At 44.2% G+C, this 11,790-nt stretch overlaps 1 protein-coding gene across 1 annotated transcript in view; it reads left to right on the top strand.

Annotated features, from left to right (window-relative positions):
* Positions 1 to 11,790, top strand: part of LMF1 (lipase maturation factor 1) — a gene marked incomplete at its 5' end in the record, with an annotated part of 107,934 nt that overhangs the window by 2,721 nt on the left and 93,423 nt on the right. The window contains one exon of the mRNA XM_006766207.2: positions 9,187 to 9,496. Coding sequence (XP_006766270.1) covers positions 9,187 to 9,496 — 310 coding nt within the window. The remainder of the gene's footprint in view (positions 1 to 9,186; positions 9,497 to 11,790) is intronic.

The raw sequence follows: 11,790 nt of genomic DNA, 5'->3' as shown, positions 1-11,790 counted from the left end.
AGCTTCTAACTCAGCTCTTCTCAACATGTGGGTCACGACCCCTTTGGGTGTCAAATGACCCTTTCACAGGGGTCACCTAAGACCATCGGAAAACACATATATAATTACGTATTGTTTTTGTGATTAATCACTATGCTTTAATTATGTTCAATTTGTAACAATGAAATTGGGGGTCACCACCACATGAGGAACTGTATTAAAGGGTCGTGGCATGAGGAAGGTTGAGAACCACTGCTTTAGTCACAAGTTCAGGTTGTCACCTGTGCTTTTGACTGACCAGCTGTAAATCAGCGTTCCCATGAGCCCTGCTCGGGTTCCACAATGTGCTAAAAGGGCTCATGGAACTCAGGGAAACACTTATTTACAGGTCTGTTAGAAGGATGCAATTCAGGAAGAGCAGATAGAAGAGGTGCTCAGGGAAGGTGCGGGAAGGGTGCAGAGTTCCAGCACCTCTACGTGCTCAACAACCCAGACGCTCTCCAAACCCCTTCATTTGGAGTTTTTATGGAGGTTCCGTTACACAGGCTGGTTGATTAAATCATTGGTCATTGGCTATTAGCTTAGTCACCTAGCCCGTCTCCCTTCAAGAAGTTTGGGGACAGGGCTGAGAGTTCCAGACCTGGTAACCAGCGCCCTCCTCCGAGGGTCACCTCAGGGGAATGAATCCAGGTAACACTGAAAGGATTGTGCTAATGAATAGCAACAAATGCTCTTCTCACCCCAACACTAAGGAAATCCCAGAATTTTTAGGAGCTCTGTGCCGGGACCAGAGATGAAGACCAAAGAAATATTTATTGTCTGACAATATCACAGGGACCTATTTTTCTCTCTGGAAGCTTTTAGAGCCCCCTCTCACCCCCCCCCACCCCCATCTTTGCTCTGGTCCTTGTTATTTAGTGGCAGGTCTACGTGAGGTCCCTTCCTTGTTTCTTCTCAGGGACCCTGGGGGAATTCTCTGCCCTATTCTGGACGTTCTCTGGTCCTATGTAGTCTGCTGACTTGAGCCCGTGTCCCAGACACCCCATTTGGGGACCACCGACCCATCAAGCCTCCCTGTTTGGGTGGACCCTGCAAAGCCACTTCGAAAGCTAAATGAGGGTCTGATGGAGAAGAAGATGGGGTCCTCGCAGGTCCTGGTAGGTGTGCCCCCATGTGGAACCCACCTCTGTGACTGCTGGGACCATCAGAGTAATGGTGATGGTGCTGTGGGCATTGGAGCCAATGAAGGACTTTTGACACATGAACAAAATTGCTTATCTCATCAGTTTCACATTGTTACCTCAGGGTCCCTGGGACAACATTCTTTAAAAATTCAACTTCGAAAGTATCTCAAAGCTAGTTTCTGGCGAGCTCTAATTTCTGGTGTGCTTATAGTACCTTTTTTTGGTTTAGATGCATCTTGTGATACCATGTTTGTCATGTATGTTTTTATTTTTTGCAACTACCCTGTCCTCTTTCTTTACATTACATATAGTAGAATTTTATTGCCTTTCCCCCTCCATTAATACTCCTTGGTTGAGTGCTGTGCTCGGAGGTGAATCTCAGTTACACTTTCTAAAAGGGGTAGCTTGTTACACTCTTGGTTACGACAAATCAAGTCTCCTGGGATCTTGTGGCTCAGCCTGGCTCCCAGATGGCTCCCAGCACAGGACTGAAGTAGCAGGGCAGAACCGTTCACACCCACGTTTGCTAAACTCTTAGCTCTTCTTCGGAAATTTTGAGGGAAAAGTGGAGCCAAAAGAATCCTTGAAATCTTGCCTCATTCTGTGTTGTTCTGAGCTTCTGAGAGTTTCTGGGACATTCCTTCTTGTTCTCCAGGCCACTCAAATTCTAATGAAACACTCTGCTTGGTTTTACAAGCTTCTCTGTAAAATGCTTCCCGTTTGTTTAAAAAACAAACCCACTGCCCTACCTCTGAGCTCTCTGCAGCACAAGCCTTTAAAGAAAAAGTATCAGGCTGTTCTATCAAAGCCAGAATTTAACCACCGTCACTAAAAACTGCCTGGTGGAGAATGACATTTTAGGGATGATTCTGGTTCAGTTTTATAGTGATTTATCTGAAAGAGAAAAGTCATTTTTTCTTTTTTCTTGACTTTCTTGGGTGACATTGATGAATAACATTTTGTAGGTTTCAGGTGTACAGTTCTGTAACATATCATCTGTATATTGTGTTTTCACTGTCCCAAGTCAAGTGTCCTTCCATCACCATTTATCCCTCATTCCCTTTCTTTTTTATTTATATTTATTTTCATTCTCACCCAAGGATATGTTTTTATTGATTTTAGAGAGAGAGGAAAGGAGAGAGAGAGAAACATCAATCAGTTGTTTCCGTATGCATCCCAACTGGGGATTGAACCCACAGGCTTTTGGCATACAGGATGATGCTCCAACCAGATAAGCCACCTGGCCAGGGCTCTTTTTTATGTTTAAAGAATATTTGCAGACATCGTGAGAATGCATGTATAGGTATATAGATGGCCTGTTCACCTATCCCAGATCTCTCTCTGGGCTACCCCATAGGGAGCAGCTGAGAAAGTCTTCATGCCTCACCCCCACCCCTTCCTGGACTGGGGGTAGGGGCTGACTGAGCCTTCCTAGGGTTGGTTGGTAGGTTGGTTGGTTAGTTTAACTTTGAGATCCTTTAAAAAATATATTTTATTGATTTTTTTACAGAGAGGAAGGGATAGGGATAGAGAGTTAGAAACATTGATGAGAGAGAAACATTGATCAGCTGCCTTCTGTACACCCCCAACTGGGGATGTGCCCGCAACCAAGGTACATGCCCTTGACCGAATCAAACCTGGGACCTTTCAGATCACAGGCTGACGCTCTATCCACTGAGCCAAACCGGTTAGGGCGAGATCCTATGATTTAAAAAAAAAATTTGTTTATTCTTTCTACTTAATCATTTCTGTAACAGGAGTGGGCATTGAAATGGTTTTATTTTTCTGAAATTGGAATCCAGTCTGCCTTCTTCTTTTATTTTTTATTTTTTCTGATAAATAAGCTAGGAAGTTTCCTATGTTTTTTGCCTTAGAATTACTTTTTAAACTATTTAAGTGGTGAGACCGAATCTCATTTTCCTTCCAGGGCTTTGGAGTGTGAATTGTGGTTTGGGGGAGGAAGGACACCCAGCTGTGTAGCCATTGATAATTAGGTCCCGTGTGGAAGAGCCCAGGTGGGTTCTGGAGTGTGTAGGACCCGTCCGAGTCAGGAAAGGGACACACACACATACTGGGTGGCACCTACTGTGGGGAGCTCTCTGCTGCCTCCCACCCGACCTTCTGCCGTGTCACAGCCTCTACCTCTGCTATGTGTCTTTGTCAGGCTCTGCGTTTCCTGTCCGTTCTCTGTCCTCTGGGGGCTGATCACAGAGTGCATCCCATGCTCCCAGCGAGGGGAGGACTCTGCCACCCTTTGGAGGAGGCATCGCCATTATTTGGAATTCCTCTATGAGGAAGCTGTGTCTTCTCCCTGTTTGTCCACCTTCAGAGTGAGTTTCTCTTGGGGTTGTGGTCCAATGCTGTTACTTATTGTGGTGTCAAATGTCTGGTTCGGTTGGTGGTGGGTCTTCCCACTTGTGTCCCGTGTCCCTGTTCTTTATCCTTCCAGCACTTCCTTCCTTTCTGGTCCTATAGGATGCGACAGGCTCCTTTCATATTTCCTCCTTGAAAACTGCCATTTCTCCAGAAGCCCTGGTTCTTTTTATTAGAGTGTTAGACACTCAAGTCTGGATGTCCATGGCTACAGGTGTCGCTGCTCTCAGACCCTCTTAGTGGACAGAGCGAGGTGATGTGTGTGTACACCCATGTATGTGCTTCTCTGCATATCCATCTGAATATATATGTTCAGGTAAATGTGAGATTGCCCTGGCATCTCCGAGTCTAACCCAGTGCACAGGTGTGGACGGGCTCCCATTCTTGCTTGTCTGCAACTTTCTTCTCCATCGGTAAGAAATCTTACCCCACTATCCACCACAGTTTGTTTATTTGCTCACCCCCAGTACACATGCCAAGCAGTTTCAGAATTGTTCACCTACCCCCGTGAGAAAAACCAACTAGACTCCAATGTTTATATACAGTTCCTTTTGTCTTTGTCCTTACAGTTTTCACTCGGAACATTTTCCAAAGTTACTTAGGCCAGCCCTCCGTTCACCCTCCCATTCCGTGTGGTCTGTTATACATTTGCAATAGAGTTCATTTGTCACAGTCTGCATTCCATCCTGGCATCCCCTGACCTTCTGGCTAGGTTGTTTTGATAGTTTGTATACATTAAGGTTCATTTTTTGTGATGTACAGTTACTTCTATGGGTTTTGACAAATGCTTAGTTATCCATCATCCAGTATTCTGTAGTGTAGCTCTATCCCCTGAAAATCCCCTTGTGCACATAGTCACCACTTCCCCCCACCAGCTCCTGGCATGCTCTGATCTGTGCTCGATCCCTGTGGTTTAGCTGTTTCCAGTGTGCCGTATGTATGGCAGCCTGCAATATGTAGACTTGGGGTCTGGAATCTTTTACTTAGCAAAATGCACTTAAGACTCATCCATGTTGCATGAGTCAACAGTCCTGCGTTTTTGTCTCTGAATATTATTGCATTGTATGAATGTATCACAGTTTGTTTATCCATCTCCATGTTGAGGGACAATGATGTTTGTTTTCCAGTTTTAGCAATTATGAACAAAGCTCCTGTGAACATTTGCATGCAGGTTTTTGTGTAAATGTGTTTTCAGTTCACTTGGGTGAATACCCGAGGGTATAATTGCTGGATCATGTGGTAAATCTATGTTTAACTCTACAAGAAACTGCCAAATTTGTCCAGAATGGCACACCAATTTGCATTCCCACCAGCAATGAATGAGAGTTCCTGTTGTTCTGAATCCTCTGGAGCATTTGGAGTTTTCAGATTTTTGGATTTTGGCTGTTATGATAGGTGTGTGTTGATATTGCATTGTGGTTTTAATCGGCGTTTCCCCAGTAACAAATGATATTGAGCATCTTTTCATGTGTTTATTTGACATCTGTGTATCTTCTTTGTGTAAAACAATGCCTTCAATGTCCGCTCATATCTTTTGCCCATTTTAAAATTTGGGGTTTTGTTTTCTTATTAAATTTTAATGTTACTTTATTCTGTATACAAGTCCTTTATCAGATACATGATTCGCAATATCTTTTACCAATCTGTGGCTTTTCTTTTCATTCTCTTAAAGTATTAATTACAGAACAAAAATTTTTCATTTGATAAAGTACAAATTTATCAGTTTTTTTTTCTTTCATGGGTTATGCTTTTGGTGTTGTATCTAAAAACTCATTGCCAGACGCAAGTCACATAGATTTTCTTTCAGAAGTTCTATATTTCCATATTTTATATTGAGGGCTACTGTCCTTTTGGAGTAAATTTTTGTGTAAGATGTGAGGTGTGTGTCAAGGTTCATTTTTTGTATATGGACATTCAATTGTTCCAGTACCATTTTTTGAAAAGATTGCCTTTGTATCTTTGTCATAAATCAGTTGACTGTATTTGTGGAGATCTATTTCTAGGCTCTCTTTTCTGATTTATGTGTCTGTCTTTTTGCCAGTATCACACTGCCTTGATTACCGTAGCTTTGTAGTAAGTCTTGACATTGCATAATATGAGTCCTCCAGCTTTGTTCTTTATCAGAATTATTTTGCCTATTCAAGTTGTTTTTCCAAATAGACTTTAGAATCACAAAACATCTAGAGAAAACAAAACAAACATCTAAAGAAAAGCTTGCTGGATATTTTGATTGAGATTACATTGAGTCTATAGGTCAAAGTGGGGAGAATTGACATGCTGACTCTTCAATCCATGAACACGGTGTATCTCTCCATTTATTTAGATTTTCTTTCTTTTTTTTTTTAAATATATTTTATTGATTTTTTACAGAGAGGAAGGGAGAGAGATAGACAGTTAGAAACATTGATCAGCTGCCTCCTGCACATCCCCCACTGGGGATGTGCCCGCAACCCAGGTACATGCCCTTAACCGGAATCGAACCCGGGACCCCTCAGTCCACAAGCCGACGCTCTATCCACTGAGCCAAACCAGTTTCGGCTATTTAGATTTTCTTTCATCAATGTTTTGTAGTTTTCCACATACAGATTCTCTTAGAATCTGTTAGATTTTTATCTATGCACTTTTTGGTGCTATTGTCAACTATTATAAAATTCAGATTATAGTCATGCATTGTTGATATAGGAAGACTACAGTTGACTTTTTGTATTAATATCTTGTATTCTGTGACCTTCATAAACTCACTTATTCTAAGAGTTTGGGTGTTTTTTTAATAGATTATCTGGGATCTTTTTATATAGACAATCATATCATCTGTTAATAAAGACAGTTTTATACCTTCCCTTCTAATCTATATGCCTTTTCTTTCTTTTGCTTGCCTCATTGCACTACCTAGGACTTCCCATACAGTGTTGAGTAGCAGTAGTGAGAGAGACATCCTTGCTTTGTTCCAAATCTTAGGAGGAAAATAGTTGCTCATCTTTAAGTATTTTGGATGTTTTTATAGCTACCGTTTATAAGTTGATGAAGTTTCTTTTTCTTCCTAATTTGCTGAACATTTTTATCATGAATGGATGTTGAATTTTGTCATGTGCTTTTTATGTGTGTGTTGATTGATATTACCATATGGGTTTTTTTTTTTATTTAGTGTTAGTGTGATGAACTACATTGATCAATTTTGAGTATTAAACCAGCCTTGCATTTCTGAGATGCAATTGTTGTGATATATTATCTTTTTTTCTTTTGTGAGTTTTAGTAGTTTGTCTTCCAATTCATCAGAATTGTCCAATTTATGATCTTGGAGAGATTATAGTGTTCCTTTATTATCTTTTTAATGTCTTTGGGATCAGTAATAATGTTTCCCTTTTTTTAAAAAAAATGATTTCAGAGAGGAAGGGAGAGGGAGAGAGAAATAGAAACATCAATGAAGAGGAAGAATCATTGATCGGCTGCTACCTGCACACCCCCTACAGCAGCGGTTCTCAACCTGTGGGTCATGACCCCTTTGGAGGTCGAATGACCCTTTCACAGGGGTCGCCTAAGACCATCGGAAAACACATATAAAACCCGCAATCCGGGCATGTGCCCTTGACTGGAATCGAACTTGGGACCCTTAGGTTGGCAGGCCGACACTATGTCCACTGAGTCAAACCAGCTAGGGCTAATGACTTGGGTTTTAAAAAATATATTTTTATTGATTTTTAGAGAGAGAGGGAGGGAGAGGGAGAAAGAGAAACATCCATGTGAAAGCAGGGCATCTATTGGCTCCTCCTGCATGCCCCCGACCAGGGATCAAGCCGGAAATCCAAGCATGTGCCCTGATGGAGAATTGAACCAGCATGCTGTGGTGTGTCTTAATGTTCCATGTATACTTGAAAATTACACACACACACACACACATATATATATATATATATGTTGCTGTTAAGTAGAGTGCTCTAAATATGTCATATAGTTGTGTCTTGCTTCTTTATACTGTATAGCAATCTGTGTCAGTTGGGTCAAGTTAATACTAGTATGTGTAGAGAATATATACATATACGTACTAGGTTAGTTCATTTTATTTATACATATGCTTTGTTGTTAGATTCATGCACATTTAGTATTAAATAGCCATTTGTTGATCCCTTATCACTATGCAATGCCCCTTTTTTGTCATTTCTTGCTTTTACATCTATCTTGTCTGATATTGATAAAGCCATCCAGCTTTCTTTGGATTAGCATTTGCATGATAGCTTTTTCTGTGCCTTTACTTATAACCTACCGATGTCTTTATATTTAAAGTGGATTTCATATAAGCAGAATAGACCTGGGTCCTGTTTTTTATTCAATCTGACAATTTCTATGTTTGCTGATGTGTTTAGAACATTTCCAGTTAAAGTGATGGATTAAAGTCTACCATTTTGCTAGTTATTTTCTATTTGTTCCTCCTATCTTTGGTGCTTTTTCCCTGACTTTTTTTTTTTTTGCTTAAATGAGCATTTTTTATGATTTTATTTTAGTATCTGCATTGATTTATTCCTTTAGAATTGTTTTAAACATTTTTTTTCTCTCCCACAAGATTTACAATATTATACATTCTAAGTTAGCCTGAGTCTACCTCCACATACTAGTCTGCACTTTCTGTGTAGTGTAAGGTCCTTCTAACAGCATATTTCCAGTATCTCCCTTCAGCCTTTGTGCTGTTTCTCACCTATTTTGCTTCACTTCTGCTGTAAACACACAGTTCCTTGTTGCTGTGTGCTTTGGACCAGGGGTGCCCACTTTCCTGAAAGGGCAGGTGCTGACTGTCACACCTGTGAGCCTAACCCACCACCATGCTCTCCATCTCAATCTCTGCTTCCTGGATGCATTTTTATTCACTGTCGAATGCAGCGTTGTTCAGCTTGACACAAAGTGCAGCTTGTGTCTCCTTCAGTGAGTGTGTTCTCTACCCAGCGGTGTCTCAGTGTCACCCCAGCACTCTCTATGGAACTGCCTTTCCTCTCTTGGTTTCCCTGCTCCTCACGGTCACAGACAGGAGGGCTGCGCTCTCCCTGTAGCATCTCTGTGCGAAGCATCTCTGTGTAAACACTGAAGTCCAGAGGACGTGACTGTGCTCTCATAGGAGTGGGAGTTGTTAGAAACTAATTCAGAAACTTGTGGTTTGAATGGAGGGCAATCCTGACTTACATGTGAACATTATCATAAGCTTCAAACACTGTGGGTAGTTCCAGGAGTAGCACCATTGATCACTCTCATGGGTTATTAGGATGTATTTATGATGGGAATGCCTGTTGCTCCTTACCCTCTCCTGTCCCTTCCTTGTTAAGAGGAATCTTGACCAGCTAGTATCAGGGGGTCACAGACCAGCATTCCCATCATAAATACATGTATATATACACTGTATGTACACATATACAATGTGTATAAGTAGGTATATATAGGTATATAAACATGTACACATGACTTCTCCAGGTTGGGTCTTCCAAAATTTCCCCCAAGATTTTGAGAAATACTCAGACCCTGAGTTCATGCTTTGGTTCCAAACCGTTGGTCAGACTCTGCCTCATCTTGCCCAGCTGAGTCCCCACACGTTGGAAAAGCACCCACTGGTGTCCATGCATGGCGTGTTCCTACTCATATTCCTTTTATCCTTTCCTTTTTCTTCCAGTTGTGGCATTCTTGGTGGCTTTTCATCAGAACAAGCAGCTGATCGGGGACAGAGGACTCCTGCCCTGCAGGGTGTACCTGAAGAGTGTGCAGCAGCACTTCCAGGGGCAGGTTGGCTGGGACGCTGTGAGCTATGCCCCCACCATCCTCTGGCTGCTGGACTGGTCACACATGGACTCCAACCTGGATGCCCTCGCACTGCTCGGGTTGGGCATCTCATCTTTCATCCTGGTTACCGGCTGTGCCAATATGGTTCTCATGACTGCGCTCTGGGTCCTCTACATGTCCCTGGTCAATGTGGGACAGATCTGGTAAGTGAGAAGAACTGGGCACACGTGAGCCAGGCGTGCTGTACCTCAGCATCTAGGGCAGTGGTTCTCAACCTTCCTAATGCCGCGACCCTTTAATACAGTTCCTCATGTTGTGGTGACCCCCAACCATAAAATGATTTTCGTTGCTACTTCATAACTGTACTTTTGCTACTGTTATGAATCGTTATGTAAATATCTGATATGCAGGATGTATTTTCAAATGACCCCTGTGAGAGGGTCGTTCAACCACCAAAGGGGTCACGACCCACAGGTTGAGAACCACTGATCTAGGGGCTGTTACACGCTGCAGAGCAAACCTCCTGGCAGCTGGAGGGATTGAGCAGGCTTTCTTCTTACCTTAGTTCAGGAGAATATCATTATTTTAACGAGGCCATGGTAGCGACTGCTAATTGCCAACCAACCAAAATGCAGGAGCCTTTGGTCTTTGGGAGCAGTCAGTGATGCTGCTGGGAGTGGCATGGCTGCTCCGAGACTGCACGGCCAACCTCCTGGCGCCAGCAGACCGTGAGATGGAAGTGGAAGTCACTGGGTGAGCTTCCGGTGACAGAGTGGAGTTGTTGCTCCTTACCCTCTCCTGTCCCTTCCTTGTTAAGAGGAATCTTGACCAGCTAGACCAGGGGTCACAGACCAGATCGGCCGCGTTGGGGAGAGTCGGCTTCAGTGCCGAAGGAACCAGAGGTGGTGATGGAGCTCCATGGAGCTGAGGAGAGTGGAGAAGTCCTGTGGGAATGCGCACAGGACACATGGGCATGTCAGGGCAGCCTGTGGCCTGGAAGAAGTCGGGCCCCTGGAGTGTTGTTTCAACTGGTCAGAGGACGGGGATCCCGCCTTCTTCCCAGTTCTGGGTTCCACAAATAGGGAAGGGCACCTACCAGAGGACACACAGAACACTCTGGAAAATAAGACCAAGCCCTGACAGAAGGTTCTAGGAAAGGGGTGGGTGTCTGTGTAGACATGCAGGAGGTAGGTATGCAGGTTGGTGTGGGATGGGTTTCAGTGTACGTGTGTAGGAGGTAGACATGGGGGTGGATGTGTAGACATACAGGAAATAGACATGGGGGTGGATGTCGGTGTAGACATGTTGGTGTCCGTGTAGATGTGCACGAAGGAGATGTAGGGTCAGTGTCTGTGTAGACATGTGGGAAGTAGATGTGGGGGTGGTTGGTTGTGTAGACATGTGGGAAGTAGATGTGGGGGTGGTTGGTTGTGTAAACATGTAGGAGGTTCGACACATCTGGGTCCCCTGTTGGGATGGTCCTTCCAGAGCCCGTCTGTCCTCCGGGAGGAAAGCTTTGTCTGTTCTGGCAGTCTGTTCTGTGCTGGCCCAGGATGGAGAGGGTCACTGGGTCCCGGATCATGACAGTGACACTTCCCAGAGAGGGGTCTTTAACCAAAAAGGTCCAATTCCTGGGCATGAGGGGCTGACCTTCAGCCCCCTGTGGATTTATTTTGAATGGCCCCACAGCTGTAGCGTGGACTGGGGTCCCTGCGGCCGTCCCTGCTGGGCTCTGTTGTCAGTGCCTGGTCCCCAGTGCACATGCACACAGCTGTGAGAGGGCATCTGGGCTGGATCTTTCCACGCCTCTTCCTGCTGTGGGAAGTGCTGCTTTGTGCTGGGCTTGGGTCGGGGCTGGTGTGAATGAAACACATTAGTGTGCAGAATGCGCTGCCCCCGAATTCAGCTTGTTAAAAGGGGACTCAGCATCTCAGCACCCATAATCCCCTCCACCCTGCCACCCATGGGGCCTTGTGTTAACGAGGTACTGTTGAGAGCAAGCCCCGTGGCAGTCAAAAGCTTGGGATTTAGGAAGAGACTTGGGGAAACTTCAGTACCTGCAACTGTGGCGTGAGTTGCATGTGTTGGAAAAAGACCAAGGGCTGTGCCACTGTTACTCAGCTGTGGGCCTCTTTATGAGTGTCCACAGTCACTGAGTGACCGACAGCCTGCCATGTGGCACCTGCACTGTGTTCAATTCCATACAGAAGCTGTGTTGGTTTCCTAGGGAGGTGGAGATATTAAATAGATTTATTGCATTTTCTGTTTATAAAGGACAAAGCAGTGACCGTGGAAATAGGGGCTGGTGCCTGGTAAGGTGTGCCTGGCTGTCTGAGGTGGGCCCTGAGCACAGTGATGCTTCCTTCACCTGCACCTGCGCCTTCCTGCATAGACTTCATGGTGCCGCCACTTCAGGGCATCTGACCCCCGTGGCGGCCACAGGTGGCTCCTGCCCGCCTGCAGTCTCCTGGTCAGTAGTTGTTTACCAGTGCAAGAG

This window comes from Myotis davidii, unplaced genomic scaffold, assembly GCF_000327345.1.
Source record: "Myotis davidii unplaced genomic scaffold, ASM32734v1 scaffold100, whole genome shotgun sequence".
NCBI lineage: Eukaryota > Metazoa > Chordata > Mammalia > Chiroptera > Vespertilionidae > Myotis > Myotis davidii.
This window is presented reverse-complemented; position numbering and strand designations above follow the sequence as displayed.